This window comes from Rutilus rutilus (genome assembly GCF_951802725.1).
Source record: "Rutilus rutilus genome assembly, chromosome: 19".
Lineage (NCBI taxonomy): Eukaryota > Metazoa > Chordata > Actinopteri > Cypriniformes > Leuciscidae > Rutilus > Rutilus rutilus.
The window spans coordinates 30,990,388-31,011,819 of record NC_140232.1 but is presented as its reverse complement, the minus strand read 5'-3'; the positions used below and the strand labels follow the sequence as shown (position 1 = coordinate 31,011,819).

General features: G+C 38.6%; 1 protein-coding gene across 1 annotated transcript; it reads right to left on the bottom strand.

Moving 5' to 3' along the window:
• Nucleotides 1-170: 170 nt before the first annotated feature.
• Nucleotides 171-16,542, bottom strand: hdac6 (histone deacetylase 6). Its single transcript, XM_084390247.1, has 28 exons — nucleotides 16,167-16,542; nucleotides 15,539-15,634; nucleotides 15,144-15,251; nucleotides 11,938-12,023; nucleotides 11,191-11,275; nucleotides 11,068-11,108; nucleotides 10,882-10,978; nucleotides 10,076-10,173; nucleotides 9,864-9,968; nucleotides 9,160-9,228; nucleotides 8,617-8,743; nucleotides 8,360-8,425; nucleotides 8,022-8,081; nucleotides 7,846-7,935; nucleotides 7,659-7,765; nucleotides 7,496-7,563; nucleotides 6,337-6,463; nucleotides 6,071-6,199; nucleotides 5,790-5,958; nucleotides 5,483-5,685; nucleotides 4,587-4,779; nucleotides 4,351-4,500; nucleotides 3,351-3,525; nucleotides 2,848-3,221; nucleotides 2,629-2,766; nucleotides 2,157-2,303; nucleotides 1,260-1,388; nucleotides 171-1,013 (listed from the first exon to the last, which is right to left on the bottom strand). Exons 2-28 carry the CDS (start codon nucleotides 15,599-15,601, stop codon nucleotides 945-947), a joined length of 3,273 nt encoding a protein of 1,090 aa, XP_084246373.1. The 5' UTR covers nucleotides 15,602-15,634; nucleotides 16,167-16,542; the 3' UTR covers nucleotides 171-944.
• Nucleotides 16,543-21,432: the final 4,890 nt, after the last annotated feature.

Sequence of the window (21,432 nt, the reverse complement as noted above, 5' to 3'; positions counted from 1 at the left end):
AAATTGCTATATATATATGTGTGTATAAAATGTATGTAATAATGTGTAATACTAATAATAATATAATACATATTTTTGTGTTTTTTGGTACATTATGATAATGAAAATTAAGGGATAATTGTCATTAATTGTCGTGAAAATAATGCAAAAAATATTTAATGATCATAAAATATATAAAAACAAATATCTTTTTTATTTATTTTTGCTTTGGGAAGAAATGCACTGAACATGTTTTTGGCAGGTATTATGCTCTTTATCTTATAACAAATGTGACCATAGAAAGAACTGGCTTTTAAGAACATGGAACATACAGGTTTTATTTAGATTGCGACATGTACCAACGGTTACAAAGTGAGAGTTTCCAAACGTTTGTCTCACTATACTTGTGCAAAAAATAACAATGGAAATATACAAAAACACAGAATATCTCGGTTATATAGTCTTCAGACACTGTTTTGGGAAATATTGCACTTTTTATTGCTTTAAGCTTAAGGTTGTTTTGTAATTTCCACAGGTTGAATGTCTTGTCCTGGAGTGATACAATGAAAACAGGAATGCTTCACAACAGTGCAGTGCAAACACTGTTGGCTGTGCATTGAAAATGCGAAACACTAAATACTACAGTTGGTGCCGTGCTTCTGCAATAACTTAAAAAAATACTATATCAATTTGCAGAGAGTGCACCTTTTAAAAATGGATTTTCTTTAACATGAAACAAATTCTATTAATAAAATTTTTATTTTGGCAGATAAACCTCATAATGGGTACAATGATAATCTATGAAATACGTTTTAGACACAATTAAGGAAGAAAGACAGATGAACTGAAAAAAACTTGCTTCCACTGCAGCTCAGTTTGGTGTTATTTTCACTGCATTTATATGCATGCAAACAACACACACAACACACACACACACACACACACACTTCCTTCTCTCTGTTGGTTTAGCTTAGAGGAGAAATCTCCTCTCCAAACTTCACGAGGTGAGCAGCGTTTTTGGCTTCATGGAGCACCTGTGAGTGCAGATACAGACAGACAGTCACACAGCTGTTTGTGCATGTGTCTTAAAAATGTGCTGTTTTTCTAAATCCATCCCATCTTTGGAAAACATACAGTCACGCAGAGTCAAGTAGCAGTAATGTCAGAATAGATAAATGAAATGCGCATATCAATCTTATGAAGTACATCATTTATTCATGTTGCGGATCAACATTAATGTTAACAGCAGATTACAGGCCCGTGATCTGGGCGGCACCTACCTTGTTGTGGATGTATGACTCACAAGCGTAGCACCAGACAGACAGATCCGCGAAGCTCAGCACCAGAGGGTGACCCGACACCTGCCCGTGGGTCACCATGTGCTGGTTCACATAACGCCCGCAGAGCACCTGAAAAAAAGAGGAAAAAAACTCTAAATAAAAGCACACTTTGCCGAGGGCTTGTGCAGTGTCTTTATGCAGAGGAACCTCAAGCTATAACGCTCCTTTTGTTGGCAGAGGCTATTTACACTAACTCCGCCCACTGACTCCTGGTTGGGCCAGACAAAATTTCGGAAGACGCTAGATTGTCAACAGTACCAATAGTGAAGGGGTAAGGCGAGTGGCAGAAAGCTTTAAAGCAAATCGACCCGAGTTCGAATCCGCCTATAAAATAAAGCATTTATTTTCCATCAAAATTTAGAAAATATTCGAAAAGTGGAAATAAAGTGGCTAACGTGCGTTTAATAATAAAGAGTTTATCGGTTAGGGTTAGGAGTAGGTGTAGGGAGGGCTTTATTGTCCCAATAAGGCGGCATCCATTTAATAATTTTAATAAATATAATCATTTACACTATGTTATTATTGCATACCATTTAATGTACAACAACACTGAGGTGCAAATAGTATCTGCCACTAGCATCTAAGTATTTACACTTAACCTATTGCAAAGAAAATAATAATATATTTTTTAAATAGCATCTATCGCTAAGTAAATGTCGCTATTTTAATTTAGAGCAAATAGCCTCTGCCTTGTATAGAAGTTTTATTCGTGTAAATGTTCGCAGATTTCACACGCGGTTAGTGGATGAGACCCAATGTGCACCACTGTCAGCAGTGGGAAATCTAAATCATTCTAAACCTCAATATGTTGTGATTTCGAGCGTTGTTAGCTGTTACCTTGTAGCAGAAGAGGCAGATCCAGTTTTCAGCATCACCTCCACACTCTTCACACGGCAGGAAGACATCAATGCCACCTGCGGGCACCGGTCGCACTGACTCCAAGTGTGGGCACCATGGCAACGGGTTCACCACATACATGCCGTCCTAGCAACAGAGTAAAACTGAATGAGACGACAGACTGAAAACAAGTAATCTAAAATTCTGCTACTCCAGTGGTTCCCAAACCTGTCCTGGAGTACCCCCAACACTGCACGTTTTCTTTGTCTCCCTACTTAAACACACCTGATTCAACTCATCAGCTCATTAACCTATGTGATAATGAGCTGATGAGTTGAATCAGGTGTGTTTGATTAGGGAGACAAAGAAAACGTGCAGTGTTGGGGGTACTCCAGGACAGGTTTGGGAACCATTCTATATATATGAGCCACATTTATCTGCATTGTTATTATGCTACCATGAACACATTTACCACATCCGTGGGTTGTTGTCCGAAGACCTCTATGACTGTCTTCACAGTGTTACCACAAGCAGCATCCAGACCACAGTTCTCCTGCTCATACATGCCAGCTGGATTTCCAGTGACCGCAGACACTCGGATCGACTGGTCCTGGTAAACAGAGCATGTTTAATGACTGAATACATTATGAGTCACCAAAACATACTGCTAATGACATTTGAGATTGCCTACAGGTGTCTCTGCTTTTACAGCTGTAATCTCTGCATGTGTGCTGTCTCCATCTCCGCCTTTCTCAGACGAGGGTTTCAGGGGTGATTCTGACTCCTGGCCTGATGAATTCCTCTGTGGGTTGGGTTTCACCTTACGTCTGGCTCCTCCAATTGCAACTGACGCTGGGCTGGTGTTCGATGAGGTACTTGTGTTGAGATTCAGAGAAAGCAGATCCTCAGTGAGCCCATCAAGGCCGGACTGCTCAAGATTGTGCGGTTTCTGTCCGGGACTCTGAGCGGGGGTGGGCTGGCGAGGCGATTTCTTGCCCTTGCCTACCGATGCCCGCTTGCCTTTCGGTTTAGGAGACGGCAAAGACAAACGAAGTGACTCTGGAACTGATATAAACAAACAAGCAAAGCATTTTGCATTAAAATAATCATAATTTTCGTACATTTTTTAAATTCTTCAGATATGATATTGATGTGAAGTGCATGTCAGTCTCAGTTCTGAGATTGCAAACTCACTCTGTATTCTCAGGGAGCTCCAGAAGGGGGCGTGGGCACGCAGGACGTTGTTGATGGTGACAGCAGCGCTGGTCTTGGGAGGGGGCAGATGGTCTAGAAGTGGAGGGGAGTCTCCCAGCAACATACTGGTGCACATGGACATGGACTCAGAGATGGAGGTGAGGTTATATCCTCCCTATGGTGAAGAGGGTTAGATGACATCATTAACCAGTGTGTAGGACATACACTACTGTTCAACAGTTTGGAGCCGACTTTTTAATGTTTTAGTAAGAAGTTTCTTATTCGTACCAAGGTTGCATTTATTTGATCAAAAATAGAGGAAAAAACGTAATATTGTGAAATATTATTACAATTTAAAATAAGTGTTTTGTGTATTTTAAGATTTAATTTATTCCTCTGATGCAAATCTGAATCAGCATCATTGCTCCGGTCTTCAGTGTCACATGATCCTTCAGAAATCATTCTAATATTCTGATTTGCTGCTCAAGAAACATTTATTATTATTATCAATGAAAATAATGCTGCTTAATATTTTTGTGGAAACTGTGATGCACTTTTTTCAGGATTATTTGATAAGTAGAAACAGCATTCTATTTGAAATTGTGGCTTGCAGACATTGCAAATGTCTTCACTGTCACTTTTGATTCAATTTAATGCATCCTTTCTGATTGATTAAGTATTAATTATATATGATCAGCCAGGTCAATTAATCATCTGATCTCAAAGGTCATTTTGAGATTGGGTATTAACCCTGGCCAGTGGTTGGTTCAAAAATCGTTTTGTACAAGTTCCAAAATCTACTAAGTGTTGTCAATGAATAAACATTTTAACATGAACATTTAAAGAAATATTATTTAAGATATCAACTCATTTTATTATAAAGAAATTACGGCTACCATCAGGCACCATGTTCTCGAGATATTGACATCAGCATTGGCCACTGAAAAACTCAACAGTAGAAAGTGTAAACATTGTGAATGTGAGAGTGAATATAACCCACCTCCAGTATGACTAGCACTCTTCCTGCTGCCAGACCCATCAACTGATGGGTGAAGTGGGCATAGCCCTCTGGGGTCACCTGATACCCTCCTAACGGATCACCCCGTGCCGCATCAAACCCAGCAGACACCAGCACCAGCTCTGGGGCAAACTAGAACACAGACAACACCACTCACTTAGTATTTAACACCAAACAACACATGCTTTGGTCATCAGGTAAAAATTAGCATATTTTACCTCTCTGGCTATTGGCATAACTAAGTGATGGAAAGCTGCCATGTATTCTGGGTCTCCCATCTTTCCTCCATTCCAGGGGATGTTGACATTGTATCCTCTGCCTTTCCCCTGCCCCACTTTATTATAGTTAGCATCCTCCGAGTTGGGGAAAAACGTCCCGTCTTCATAACGATGCAGAGAAATGTACAGGACGCTGGAAAAAGTGAAAGACATTGGTTAAAAACCAATGCTTATGCGACTGATCTAATAAAATACATATTTATTTATAAATCAATTGACAACATTAAGAGGATCCATTACCCTTGTCTATTCACCCAGACTATTTTATAAAACAAATGAGCCCTTTTTGCCATTTCGAAATGTTCATGGTTATGAGGTCACATTATGCTACTTTGCAAACAGGCTGTTATTAAAAGATGGCGCAGCTAAACACTATATTGGACCTGATTACAAATCTAAGTTGTTACTTATAAAAATGCAAAGAGGTTGGCCAATCAAACACAAGGTCATTTGCATACAGAAGTCTCTTTGTTACATTAGTAAATACAGAGAAAAATGTCAAAAATTCTCATGCAAACTAAAATACTACTTTATTGGTGAAAGGAACATCTTAAATTATAAATGGACTTCTTATGGACACCTGACTTTGGAATACATACCAGAGTTATTTTAGTATTATTTATATACTATTACAGTATATATTAATATTTTGATAATATTAATACTTCAACTTAAATTTTAAGTTTCATCTAATTTATATTTTATATTACTTCAGATTTATTTAAATGAACAAAAATAAATTTTGACTGTTTTAGTTAACAATAACAGCACTGATCCAGACCACTATATGTACTAATATGAGATTATAGTGGGACTAACTATGGGACTGGACAAACCTGTCATCCTCCTCAAAGATGTGCTGTGTGCCGTTTCCATGATGAACATCCCAATCGAGGATGAGGACACGCAGGGATTTGTGCGTGATGCTCTGGGCATAGCGTGCGGTCAAAGCGGCCGTATTAAAGAAACAGAAACCACAAGCTGTGTCTTTCTCTGCATGATGACCGGGAGGACGGACTATGGCCACGCTGTTTCTCACCTACAGGACCAAAGAAAGAATTGAGGACACCTGGGAGCAAATTCAAGCAGTAATGTTCTAGTATACTTTATACTGAGACATGTAAAAGACACAAAAAGACAGACCTGGCCTGTGAGTATGGCCTGTACGGAGTTAAAGCATGAGCCGGCGGCCATCAGGGCACAGGTGTAGCTCTCATTATTGATGAAGATAGAGTTGTAATCGTTCCCCATTCGGTGTAGATCTCTAGGTTTCATGTGCTCCGTACTCTTAATAGTGCTTATGTGATCAGAACTAGCACAAGAAAGATAAACAGACGTGAATTAAATCAAATGCAATGTTGCATTAGTTTTACTAATCCAGATTTGTATATCATTATTTATTTACTCATCTGAATGCATTTCACCTGTGACAGAGCGCCAGCTCTTCTTCTGTTGCCAAGCGAGCTGGTATCCGATGGCAACGGGACAGCAGGCCCAACTCCTCATGTCGGGAAAAGATCCGTGAAATTCTCTGAGGGAGCTCTGGATGATGACTGTAGGAATCAATACATCCTCATCTTATTTATGCACAACCAAATAATCAAAACACACAAGTGAGAAAATTTTAATTTTTCAGCTGTGTCACGGGGATATTGTGGTGTTTATGTCATTAAGCAGCAGTCACTCTCACCCATCCCACATGTTCTGATGAAGCATCATTCTCTGGTCATAAACTAGCCCAGTGATCGGAGAGGAAACCTTCACTTCTGCACATACTGGAGCGGGCAGGGGAGGGACACCGGACAGAGGACCCCCCTCTAAAGGTCATCAAACACACATTCAAGAGCTAAGAAAACACACAAATCTTTCACCAAGGTGCCAACTGTACCAAATGACTGGGAGTTTGAATGCTTGTGCAAATGTGATGTTGGGTAGTGTTTATTGGTTTGCAGCTGAACGCTTTCTTTTTATCTGAAGATGACAGGATAATATAATGTCCCAGTGTAATCTCAATGACCAATGCATTTCCATGCTGTTTCCAATAATTTAATAATTGATATATGGGCAAAAAAAAAAAAAGGGCTTTGGTCAGGACAAATTTTTGGACAGAAAATTAGCTACATTTAAGAAAATGCACTACTTAAAAAGAAATTTTTGCCAGAATATGGGAAGTTTGATTCAGAGTGGTTAAGCAGAGTTGTGTGTAGTGATGAATCACAATGAAACACGAGTTGCATGGTGATGCTCCAGAGGGGTGTCTTCAAAAATCTGGTGAGAAATATAATAAATGCATCTCTACCACAGTGAAGCATGGAGGAAGAGGTGGCATTGTGTGGGGAGACTTTTTAGCTGCTGTATTGGTGAGCTTCTTCACTGTGATGTTTTATAAACGCTTCAGAGTACAGGGAAATGTTGCAGAATGGCTTCCTTCCCACAACTGAAAAGTTGTCATCTAAAGAGGAATGATCAGATGTTTTTTTCAACAAGACAATGATCCTGCCCAAATTGCAAAGACAACCAAGAATTGGTTTGAGAACAAGTCCATCAGGCTCATGTTTTGGCCTGGTCAGAGTCCAGATTTGAACCCTTAAGTGAATATTTGGTCTCACATTAAAGTTAAACAAACTGGGAGACTTTTTTTCCATTACTCATGAACTGTTTCAAGTCATTAGCATTGAGTGGAACAACACTGACTCTTTTTCCTGTAAAAAAAAACTATCTGCAATTTTCATAACACACTTTTCATATGAACTATATTTATAAATAGTTTTCATTATGTTTCATGAGTGCACCAACACAATATGGTGATCTGATTTGTTTATTTGTAAATAAAAATTCTTGGTTCCTACCAAAAGTCTGAAGACTCTTCCAAAATGGATACAAGGCAGAGATGGTCTTTGAGATGGAGTTCAGGGCACTGCAATAAAACCACAGGAAAAAAACACAGCAAATAGGGTGTCACAGAGAGAAATATAAGAAAATGTAGGCAGATGTGCTACTCAGTTCACTCACCTCTCACTCGGAGCACCAGGAGAGGTCAGATGAGGGCAAGGGTCACCCAGCAGTGACCTCACACTAGCGCAAACACCCTCTGCTGTGGACTCGAGGTTATACCCACCCTAACAGATGAAATACTGTGTGTGAGATGTGAATTACAAAGAAGAATATTTAGTTCTCTTAAGGCATAATATGATCATACCTCCAGAGCCAGCACGAGTCGGCCCTGTGCTACACCTTTCAGCATATGGGTCAGGATGGAGAAACATTGTGGACTCACTTGCATCTCACCCTAGATACACAGAACGTTTTAAATAATTAACATAATTGAATGAGGTTTGGAAAATGATATTAAAGGAATGAAGCTGAGCATCCTACCTTTGGATCACCGATCACAGAGTCAAAGCCGGCCGCCACTAACACCAGTTGAGGCTGAAACTGTGCAGCACAAACACAAGAGATATCGATATATTATTTCTTTATCATAAAGTTAGTTGATATCAAAGGAGACATACAACCAATTTTAAATAATATTTCTTTAAATGTTCATGTTAAAATGTTTATTCATTGACAACACTGTTAGTATATTTTGGAAGCAACCACTTGTCAATTATTGGCCAGGGTTAATACCCAATCTCTTAAATGACCTAAATATCAGATGATTAGACGATAACACATTCAATCTGATGTGCAGGTGACCGATACGAAAGGTGTACCTCATACGCCACAGGCAGGAGGAGCTGCTGGAAAGCTGTGATGTAATCTCCATCCTCCATCCCTACCTGGAGTTAAATAAAGAGATCAGGACACATTCAGCACCAGCCTACAACGGCCATATTCTACCACACTTCTGTAGCATTTTATTTTTTCATTTAAAGTCCACTATAATGTTAGTCAAGGTTGGAATTTAGTTTTAAATGATCTGTAAATCGGTTAACCTCTCGAAATGAGTCACATGAACACTGAGGTGTACCTTGTTCCAGGGCAGGTTGATATTGTAGCCCTGTCCTGCTCCTGAACCCACCGAGCTGCTGTCAGACTCCTTGAGATGCGGCCAGAACGAGCCATCTTCATATCTGTGCACTGAGAAATACAGCACACTGCCACACAGGAGGACAGAGGTTAGATGCTCTTTAAATGACAGACATTAGCTGCGTCCCAAATGACACACTATACACTATGTACCTACTATGCACCATGTACATCTGTGTAGTGTGTACATTTTATAAGGTTAATTTGTTATTCACTGTTGAGTCTGATAGCCCCTCCCCCTCCTCTACATAATTAAAGCTGTGACAGTTGAGTTCATGAAGTACATCAAGTGTCCAACATTCCACACTTTTTCGATTCATTGATTTCATCATCTGGGTATATAAAGTGTACTTTTTCTATTTGGATTTCTCACACTTTATTTATACTAAAAAACGTCATAGAATAGTGCACAAGCACGCAAATTGAGATGCATCTATTTATAAAGAACATTTGTAATATGATGTGCTGGTGCAGACAAATGTACCTGGGATCCTCTTCAAAAATATACTGGATTCCCTGTCCATGATGCACGTCCCAATCCACAATTAGAACTCTGTATGATTGGAAAAGCAACCATCCATGTTATAGATTCTCAAACCATAAACTTCATTAAAGACAACGTGAAAATGCATTTGAAACACATTCAACTTCTGTAATGTGACATTTTTGAAATTTTCAGTGGGAAATAATCCAGAACCAGACTTGATTTTATCAATCAGAATTTGATTGGATCATTAGGTTAATCTGACTGATATTACTGGCTAATATTTGAGTATGTCAAAGTCAATTGGTGGCAAAAGTCATTACATTTGATGAAAGACTTTGAAAACATTTCATCACTAGATCAAAAATGCTACAATGAATTGCTGACAACAAGACCAGTAAAATATATCAAGAAACGAAATAAAGTCAATATCATATTTGACCCCCGGCTTCATAGACAAGGCTTAAATCAAGTCCCAGACTAAAATGCATGTTTTAACTGAAAGCAACTTGCACAGGCATATCTTAAAATATGTCCGTGCCATTGTTTTGTCTCAAGATGAACACCAGTAATGTTTATAAAAGCTAATTAAATGTCCTAATTGAACTAAGGCCTAATCCTGACTTAATCTTAGCCCAGTCTGTGAAACCAGGCCATGAAGTGTTAATTAATGTATGATGCTAAAGCAAAATGCAGACTCTCACCGTTCAACTCCATGCTGTTTTTGAGCGTAGCGCGCCGCTATGGCCAGATTATTAAACATACAGTAGCCGTTCATCTTATCTGCCTGAGCGTGGTGACCCGGAGGCCTGTGAATATAGGGGGGGGGGAAACAGTAACTGTCAATGAATAAATCAATATAAAATAAAAAACAAAGAGATATTAGTACTGTTGAGAAGAACAGATGCAACAAGACCTGTTGATGGAGAAGCCATTACGCAGCTGTGATGTCATCACTTTATCCACCAGCTGGAGAACTGATCCCACCGCCAGACAGGCAGAGGTGAAAAATTCCTGATGGAATAAAAAAAATGCATTCTTTCTTATTTTGTTTTATAAAACAGTCGCCATGCTGCATGGAAACCATAAAATAATGAGTTTGGCCAAAGAATAGTTTATTCTTATTATTATCAAAGTCCCTTTTAAGGAAAGTCTGTTCACTTGGTGGCCATACATGCAACGCATCCAGGTCCTTTCTACTTGAATGGAGAAATTCCCTAAAACTGTTTTCCACACAAATTACATATTTCTAAATATTTACATAACCTTCCCCATAAATGTTATTTCATATGCTCAAATAGCATTAAAAAAGCTTATATTTAAGACTGGACCAGCCAATGCGTGAAGTGCTATCCTGAGAGCATCTCAATTGGCTCTTTAATTTATAAGGCGGGACTTGTTCTGCCTTTATTGCGCATTGCGCTTTCTTCCACTCTTAATAATGAGAACATCATCTTTATGAAACTTTGAAGTCTTTTATCATGTTGCTTTTGTCATCATTTGATAAAAGCACTTCATAACTTAGATTCATGATTAAGAACATTCCTTATGGTCAATATTGGATGGTGAATATGGTCAGTATTGATTTCATGTTGACTTTAAGAAATATCAGTGCATGTACTGGATAATGATTTGGATTTTTATGAACAATTAAACACTGGAACTGGAATCAGCATACAGTAAATTCCAGGACTGGAAAAGACATGTGATTGGGTGACTTACAGGATGCAGGTAGACAGAGTCGTATTTATCAGAGAGAGACTTCAGCTCCTCCTCTGTCATTTTCTGTGTGGATTTCATCAGCTCTACATAATCCTTTCTATAATACACAACACATTTCCCCATGTCACATAAGATAATCGTAAAACAAAACCAACAGTATTTATTTAATCATGCGTATAAACTTACGTATGAGCGAGTAATAGCTCATCTTCTGTTACAGCTCTGGCCTGAAACGCAAAGTTAAACTATTTAAAACTGCTCAAAGACAGGAGGAATTGTAAAATAATATCCCTACAGGAGTGTCTCTACCTCTACTCGTACACAGCGTCCCAGCACCCCCTCCGTCTCCAGTGTCTCCATTACAGTGCTCACTCTCGCTGGACACTCTGCGTGACTGCAAAAAACATCCAATCCGCTGTTATTTAAGAACTTTTATAATCCTATACTTTTAACTATTTGAAATAAAATTAAATATCAAGAATAAGTGCAGCTTTTATTGACGCAATGACAACAAATACTTTTTTTTGCCTACAAATACTTTGATACTTTCCATTTTGTTTAATTTTAACGCATCTATACATGTATGCACAAACTTAACGCATAAGACCAGAAGATTCTGTCGTTTGCTTCATAGCATCCACTGGAGAGTCTTAAAGTCAAAAATCAAAATTGACAGTATTTATTACAAATGATTTATTTTTGTTCATATGCCCTCGTAATATTTAATCAAAATAACTTCCCCTCCCACTGATGACGTTTACTGACATGTGGGCCGGACAACCTGTCACTCATATGAGGTCACAGCAATAGCAAATGAGAACGATGCAACGATCCAATGAATTCCCGAAGGACAAAATTAAGTCCCACCCTACAATTTTTCTTTTTTCACTTGGATATACATCAAATAGGGAGGAAAAGACTATCTGAACTTCTGTTTCATGCTGACGCATGACTCTCTCTTTACTAAAATTCAAAATTAGATGCCAGAATTCTGACAGAATTTTCCTTTTTGAGCAAACTATTGTCAATAATAATTGAACCATTCTGAAGCATCACCTGGCATCCCAGAGGCAGTGAAAGTGAGTGAAGGCATCTATATAGACAAGACCCGTTCCTGTTGGTTTAGTCTTCCCACACACATCCTAAAACAGATGGCAAGAACAAAGAAAACAGCTGTTTCAAAAGCACTCTCTCTCTCTGAGCATGCAATCCCACAGTGATAAAAAATATTACATGCACATTACTGAATTTGAAAGGGATAGTACTCCCAAAAAATCTGTCATTAATTACTCACCCTTGTGTCATTCCAAATCCGTAAGACTTTAGTTCATCTTTGGAACACAAATGAAAATCGTTATTGATGAAATCTGAGAGCTTTCTGTCCCTCCATTGACAACTACCCAACTACCACTTTGACGCTTCAAAAAGTTCAGAAAGAGATTGTAAAAGTAATCCATATGAATTGAACGGTTAGATCCAAAGTTTCTGAAGAGACACAATCGAATCATCGGTTCTTGCTGAAGCTCAAAAGTGCTGCGTAACACGAGAATGAACCTCGTTGGTTCTTGCTGAAGCTCAAAAGTGCTGCGTAACACGAGAATGAACCTCATTGGTTCTTGCTGAAGCTCAAAAGTGCTACGTAACACGAGAATGAACCTCATTGGTTCTTGCAGAAGCTCAAAAGTGCTGCGTAACACAAGAATGAACCTCATTGGTTCTTGCTGAAGCTCAAACGTGCTGCGTAACACGAGAATGAACCTCATTGGTTCTTGCAGAAGCTCAAAAGTGCTGCGTAACACGAGAATGAACCTCGTTGGTTCTTGCTGAAGCTCAAAAGTGCTGCGTAACACGAGAATGAACCTCGTTGGTTCTTGCAGAAGCTCAAAAGTGCTGCGTAACACGAGAATGAACCTCATTGGTTCTTGCAGAAGCTCAAAAGTGCTGCGTAACACGAGAATGAACCTCATTGGTTCTTGCAGAAGCTCAAAAGTGCTGCGTAACACGAGAATGAACCTCATTGGTTCTTGCAGAAGCTCAAAAGTGCTGCGTAACACGAGAATGAACCTCATTGGTTCTTGCAGAAGCTCAAAAGTGCTGCGTAACACGAGAATGAACCTCATTGGTTCTTGCAGAAGCTCAAAAGTGCTGTGAAACACGAGAATGAACCTCATTGGTTCTTGCTGAAGCTCAAAAGTGCTGCGTAACACGAGAATGAACCTCATTGGTTCTTGCAGAAGCTCAAAAGTGCTGCGTAACACAAGAATGAACCTCATTGGTTCTTGCTGAAGCTCAAACGTGCTGCGTAACACGAGAATGAACCTCATTGGTTCTTGCAGAAGCTCAAAAGTGCTGCGTAACACGAGAATGAACCTCGTTGGTTCTTGCTGAAGCTCAAAAGTGCTGCGTAACACGAGAATGAACCTCATTGGTTCTTGCAGAAGCTCAAAAGTGCTGCGTAACACGAGAATGAACCTCGTTGGTTCTTGCAGAAGCTCAAAAGTGCTGCGTAACACGAGAATGAACCTCATTGGTTCTTGCAGAAGCTCAAAAGTGCTGCGTAACACGAGAATGAACCTCATTGGTTCCTGCAGAAGCTCAAAAGTGCTGCGTAACACGAGAATGAACCTCATTGGTTCTTGCTGAAGCTCAAAAGTGCTGCGTAACACGAGAATGAACCTCGTTGGTTCTTGCAGAAGCTCAAAAGTGCTGCGTAACACGAGAATGAACCTCATTGGTTCTTGCAGAAGCTCAAAAGTGCTGCGTAACACGAGAATGAACCTCATTGGTTCTTGCAGAAGCTCAAAAGTGCTGCGTAACACGAGAATGAACCTCGTTGGTTCTTGCTGAAGCTCAAAAGTGCTGCGTAACACGAGAATGAACCTCATTGGTTCTTGCAGAAGCTCAAAAGTGCTGCGTAACACGAGAATGAACCTCATTGGTTCTTGCAGAAGCTCAAAAGTGCTGCGTAACACGAGAATGAACCTCATTGGTTCTTGCAGAAGCTCAAAAGTGCTGCGTAACACGAGAATGAACCTCATTGGTTCTTGCAGAAGCTCAAAAGTGCTGCGTAACACGAGAATGAACCTCATTGGTTCTTGCTGAAGCTCAAAAGTGCTGCGTAACACGAGAATGAACCTCATTGGTTCTTGCAGAAGCTCAAAAGTGCTGCGTAACACGAGAATGAACCTCATTGGTTCTTGCAGAAGCTCAAAAGTGCTGCGTAACACGAGAATGAACCTCATTGGTTCTTGCAGAAGCTCAAAAGTGCTGCGTAACACGAGAATGAACCTCGTTGGTTCTTGCTGAAGCTCAAACGTGCTGCGTAACACGAGAATGAACCTCATTGGTTCTCACACGTCAAGCGAACATGCTTGAGCTTCGGTTTATCATAACAGATGTGTGTGCTGATGAATGTTTATATGCAGAGGTGTAAAGTCCAGGGGTCAGAAAGTAAAAGTCCTGCCATATGTGTATTCCATCCATGAACTCAGCCAGCTGATTTCACTAATTAGTTCTCCTGGCTGAAAAACTGTGCTAATTAGCAAAGCCAGGTGATTGGAACAAAATACAGAGGAGGACTTTTACTTTCTGAACCTGGACTTTACACCTCTGTCTATTTGTGAATAAAAGCCTAAATTATGTCGGTTTATCATATAAAGCGATCAAGTCTCTTCAGAAATTTTTTACTAAACTGCTCAATTCATATGGATTAGTTTTACGATCTCGTTACGAACTTTTTGAAGCGTCAGAGTGGTAGTTGAGTAGCTGTCAATGGAGCTCTCAGATTTCATCGAAAATATCTTCAATTTGTGTTCCAAAGATTAACTAAAGTCTTACGGACTTGGATTGGAATGACATGGGGGTGAGTAATTAATGACAGAATTTTCATTTTTGGGTGACCTATTCCTTTAATAATCAACTCCATACACAACACCATAAACGTGCATCACTGCCAATGTTGGGGAGTTACTTTGAAATGGTCTTGCCACACTATAAGTCACTTGTAATTTAAAGTAGTTAAGTACAGTAAAGCTAGCCTTTTGAGAACATAAGCTACATGACAAGACAAAAACTGGGAGAATTGGTCAGGAGAAAAATTATGTTGCAATGACAAAAATCTTAATCTTTCATTCATGCAAAATATATTTAGCTTGTGTATATATATTTTTTTGTTGTTGTTGAGAAATATCAAACAGACATTTTTTGACAGGTTTTAAGAGTAAACAATTTAAGAGAATGACTGTGATTTAGTGTTTATTTACCAGGTTTTGTAGATCATTGCTCATCTCCTCCACTTTGCTCCGGTCCATTCTACCCTTCCTCCGTGCCTCCTGTAAACTCTTCTTATGGTTCGGGTTGTTGTTTTCTCTCTGAAGAGCACAAAGGTATTTTAGAGAGAGTTACACACAGCAGAGGAAAACACTCTCAAAACAGGAATCCAAATAAAGCACTAGCACCCACACCTGACCTTTAAAAATTTTAAAAACAAAGCACGACACTGTGTAAATCAAGTGGGCAAACTTCACGAGTATCTGTGGATTATTAACTACTCATGTACACACTGATTATAACACGCAACACAACATCTTGTCATATGGACCCAGGGCTGACTTGCAAGTTGCAACGCCACTGTAATGGAGTGTAAACATTCTCTCACTTTGGTTTCTGGTGTTCCTCTTGAAGAACGAGTAGAACCTTTGGAATCTGGAACAGGATCCATCAGTGGAGGATTTTACAGATCCACACCAAAGACCTTGAAAAGTGTGAGTGACAGGTGCTCAAAACATCTACATCAAAAGTTCCAACTTGGGTAAACTGCATGTATAAGAAAGTTCAGTTATATGAAGATTTAATAGTTTAATAATAAAACAGAGGTCATCCCAGATGCTACACCTGTTTTTATTGTATATGCAGAATAAATGACCCATACATTTGCTGTGTAAAGTTGTGTTTAAGTGTGGCTACGCATGACATATATATCACCGGATGGCTATTTTAAGGGATTTCATTTTTGTTTTGTGATTCTGTATTACTAACATAATAATAATAAAACCAATACACAAAATTAATCAAAAGAAAAAGTTACTAATTAATAACTGAAAACAAAATACAATCATCCACCCATTCTGCTTCTGAATCATTCCACTCCACAAATTCAATATCAAGATCAAAATATTTAATGAGATTAGCAAAACAGACCATGTCATTTTCTTTCTTAAAAATAACGCCTAGAAAATGTCAAAAAGTGACAGATGTCACAAGAATACATAACAGGTTTTACTTACTGCTTTCAGAAATGTGTGAGGTGTATGAGAAGAGAAGAGAAGAACAGAACTGTTGTCAGATTTTTATGTCGTTGGCAAAAAAAAAACACTTTGAAATTTTAAGAAAAAGACGGAGCTGCCAGTCATTTGAGCCTCAAGCTTTTTGCTTTCTTAAGTTTCCGTGGCTGTTGTTATTCTCTGGATTGGACATAAAAGTGGAAAATGGACGTAGCAAAATGGGGACCGCATAGCAAAAACAACTGCAAGGTAAATATGCATTAAGGTGGATACGAAAGAAAACACAATGTTCTTATTTGGAGATGCTAAAGGCTAACCCACGCCCAACTCTGCACCGCAGAAGCGCAGATGTCGCTAAGAACTACTTTCTATGAGACATAAAGCGGTTCCTCCGCTACGGGGCGCGTGAAGGCTCAGACTCAGACAGCAGAATGTGACAGTGGAGTTACATTCAGCTGTCAGCACGTCTCACTGGCAGCATTACAACTCTTATTTAAGCGTATAAGCGTAAAACATGCCATTTCAAATCAAGTGGTTTATAGGAAAATCCTTCACACCACTGTCTATAAAATTATCATTTGTGATCGGTCCATTGCTGACAGTGCTGATCTCGTCGATGGGTTCATCTGAATAATTGACCTGCAAAACTTGGTCCAGTGAATAGAGAATGTGACTTTACTATGTGAACTAGTGAACAGTTAAAACACACGTCGCAAACAGCTTAGCTCCGCTCCTTTTAGGATTCATTTTTAAGTCAAGTCAAAGAAGTTCAACTGCCATTCTTCCCACTTATTTTTCTACGAGCAGGCGCACTAAAATTACGTCAGCAAAAACGCACAGCGCGTGCTCGCTGTAGTCTGTGCTGCAACGCAGGAGGTCACTGTTGCATATTTAACGAGCGTTAACAGGAAAAAGTGTTTATTTCGCTTGGCACAAGAGATTTTACATAATAATTATATTCTCAAAAAAGAAATAAATAAATCCAGAGATATGAACACAATTTACCTGTACACCCTGTTTCTTTTTATTTATCTATTGTTTTCTGTTTTCTTTTTTCTCAATTTATGTAAGGGGTCAGGGGCCAAACTGCACAGACAATATTCAAAGCATCCCATATGGGAGTTTGCAAACTGAGCTTCTCAAGGGAGTTCTAGGGGGACTGTGAAAAAAAAAAAGAAGAAGGTGAATTTTCCTGTGTATTTATAAAATAAATAACGGTGAATTCAGGTTGATTGGGACACTTTTTTTGGGGAAAAGTGGAGATAAGTTTAAAAAAAAGAAGATAAGTAAATAAGTAAATCAATAAATCTAATTAAAAAACAAAACAGAAAATTATTAAAATAATAAATAAATCATGAAAATTACAAATAAAAAATAATTAATAGCCAAAATCTAACAATACAGTATACTGAGTAGAAAAAAACATGATAAATGTAATGTAATGTAGGTTAATGTAATGTAATAGAAGTTAAATATAATATTTCACACATATTTATAATATTAATTTTTCACTGTATAAATTATACATGAAAATATATAGCTTTCTTTTACATTTTGTGTGGTACCCTCGCACAAGGATGATCAAATTCGGGGGTCCGTTGCATCTAAAAAATGTAAAACACCTAGGCTAAGCTATTTTCAGTCATTTTGCTGTAATTATGACAAATCTGCTTGTTGTCAAACTTTTCTATTAACAGAAACTGGTGGATTATTGATATATTAAATTAAAAGAAACTGTATGTTCTTCAATAAAATTATAAGTTATTGATGGGGTGGGAGGAGAGAAGAAATGAGACAGCTTACATCTTGATGTTGTTTTTTTAGCATTTTAATTTAGATTAGAGTTCAATTATTTGAATATATTAATTTAATATCTTAATCATCCTGCGGACCCCTATAAGAACCAGTGCTCTATAAAACAGTCTGCACTGATAAAACAACTACAATAATTACATTTTCCAAGTTATATTTCATCAGAATGCACGGTTACTTTTGAATGGCCGTCAGAGGAGTAAGACGCGTTTACTATGGGGTCAGTGGGGTCAACCAGCAGTTTCTTGACCCATTGGTGCAGTCCATCAAAAGTAATGTGTAATGATGACAAACTAATCATACCTGCGAGAACATTTGGTTACACTTTATTTTGATTATCCACTTTAGACATTCTACAGACTATAAGCAACTTTGCAACTACATGTCACCTAACTCTCATTAGAGTATTAGTAGACTGTTAGGTTTGGGTTAGTAGAATAAGTTGACATGTAGTTGCAAAGTTACTTATAGTCAGTAGAATTTCTGTTGAGGGAACATCAAAATAAAGCGTCATCAGATATTAAGCAGTCTACTAATCCTCTAATGACTGCTAGTTGACATGTAGTTGCAAAGTTACTTATAGTTATAGTAAATGTCAAAAGTGGAGCGTCGAAATAAAGTGTTACCGTACATTTTCTTATAAAACTTTTCCATAAAAAACTCTCTTTTCAAAATTTGTATTTCATGCCAAACAAAATTAGCTTCCAGTCAGACTATTTATAATGTGATCAACAGTTTGCACACAGGCAGTTTAGTCAGGCTCTTCTAGAGGAGGGCTCTGACCTTGTGACCTGTGCAGATCAGATGTGATTGTGTGTCTTTGCTAGTCTGTTTACATGAATGGAAAAGAGTTTGCAAGCGCGAGCGCGGCGGAGCTGGTGAGCGCTAACGCTAACGTACAGGCCTGTACGTGTTGGTTGGACCTGTCCTGTGGTTGCTAATCTCTCCGAGTCACTCAGTACCATTTCCCCCTCACTATGGTGCCGACTCCACCAGATAACACGGCTTCACCCTGAATGGAGGAAGCCGATGACAGAAAAAAGCGAATGATGTGCCTCGTGTACCAGGCTCTAAAAGCTTGCAGCCTTCTTCTGTGCATCTCCTTTTCCCTTCTGCACTTTTTTTTAATAGAGTCCGGAAAACCAGAAGCCGCCTGCGTTGCACAATGAGGCTCCACTAGAAGCCAAGGGAGCAGAGCTATGTGGTCAACCGTGAGAGATGGAAACAGATGGAGGAGAGGGAGGGGCCCTATCTGAGATATCATCACCAACCAGAGTAAAACTGAGACACAAATCCATATTTCACACCGCTGAGCCGTTTTTCCAAACCGGCATGGAAGAATTCACTCAGTGATGCCAATTTATTAACTCAAAGAGGCTGGGGAAATATTGTGCATGTGTTTGGGTGAATATCGTGGGCCTTTCTTGACACTCAATCTGATGACAGGTTGGTCAGCGTTATGATTTTTGACTGGAAAGCAACCACATAGCAACATCTTAATAACGCTCAGAACACATTAGCAACTGCATAGCAAATGGCAACCTCACACAACATCCGATCATTGTGCAGTGAGTTTTGCACGGGCAATCCTCACAAAAATACAAAGATCTGTCATGAAACTCTATCATCCGCAGGCTGATAGGCCCTTAATTCAATCTGCTTGCATATGGCAGAAATGTAGTTTTAATGAATATCAAGAATGATACTGTACGGTTTGGGAAGCGACATGATTAGTTTATTATGCGCAAGGTGGAAATTTATATTTAGCTTGTGACCCTGGACCACAAAACCAGTCACATGGGTACATTTTTTTAAAATTGAGATGTATACATCATCTGAAAGCTGAATAAATAAGCTGTCCATTGATGTATGGTTTGTTAGGATAGGACAATCTCAGAAAATCTGGAATCTGAGGGTGCAAAAAAATCGAAACATTGAGAAAATCACCTTTAAAATTGTCCATTTATGTTCTCGATTGTGCTGCATTCACTTAAAAAAATAACTGTTTTATATATTTAGGGTAGGAAATTTACTAAATATCTTCATGGAACATGGTCTTTACTTAATATCCTAATGATTTTTGGCATAAAGGAAAAAGCGATAATTTTGACCCATACAATGTATTGTTGGCTATTGCCACAAATATACCTGTGCTACTTGTGATTGGTTTTGTGATCACATATAGACATCAACTTACATAGAGAGAGAGAGAGAGAAGTACAAAACAAAACATTTTATCATTCACACACACACAAATATTTCAACAGAGAGAAATAATAAAGTTGAACATCTATCAATTTGCCTTTGACTTGCAAAACTAAGCTATGCTATAATTTGCCAACTCTCACTCATTCAGCGTGAGACTCACTCTCGCAATTGACACTTTTCACACGCTCTCACGTTTCACAACATCCATTTTCTCACGCAGAGGAAAAATCGCGAAGAAGAGGACACTGACACCGACAGACAAGACAAGACAAGACAGATCGCTGGCGCCTCAGTTCAATCGGCCCGTGAACCGATCATCTCAGATTAGCTACCCTTACTCTTTACTAGTTAATAGTAAATAAACACGAATGAACAATAGGTATGTTGAAAGATACAGTAGCCTACAACTTACCGAAATGTATATGCCTCATCATAATATCGATCAATCAGTGTTTTTCACCCGTGGAAATGGTCAATAAAGCAGCTGGAGAACATATGTGACATAACGTTACATGGACAGACCATCCAGTTGGCTAGAAAAATTTGGGTTACACTTTATTTTAAGGTGTCAGTATTACAGTGTAATTACACATTTAAGTAGCCTACTGAGTAATAATAATTAACTACATGTACTTACTAGGCTATAGGGTTAGGACTAGGATGAACGTTTGGTTTAGGGTTAATTGCATGTAATTATAAATAATTTATAGTTATTACTACAGTAATTACATGTAACATAACAACGACACTGTAAAATAGTGTTACCAAAATTTGCTATAGAGAGTATTTTGCTCAATTTTGCACCAATGCTATATTTTCTAAATGTCATAATCATTTGTTAACAAACAAGTATTCATTGCTTCAATGAGCTCATTGTTTCTGCATTAAATTATTACATTGTTTAAATTAATACATTTTTAGCTAACTGTGACTTTGTATGTACATTTCTGAAAAACTTAACTTGGACAGTTACCTCTGATAACAGATCACTCTAAATTGTAATGTGGACTCATGCACTTTCTGTAAAGCTGCTTTGAAATGATGTGTATTGTGAACAATTCTGTCTTACCAAATGTTTTGAATTGGCACTAAACAGCTCATATGAGTAATGGACTGTGACATTACTAAACTGTACCCTTTACTAGCTGCATCACCGCACTATGGAAAGTGCTGGATTTGCATGTGCTGTCATCACACATTGTAACGGTCTAACTCCCACTACGAGCTAATTCATCCAAGCAGCAGAGCT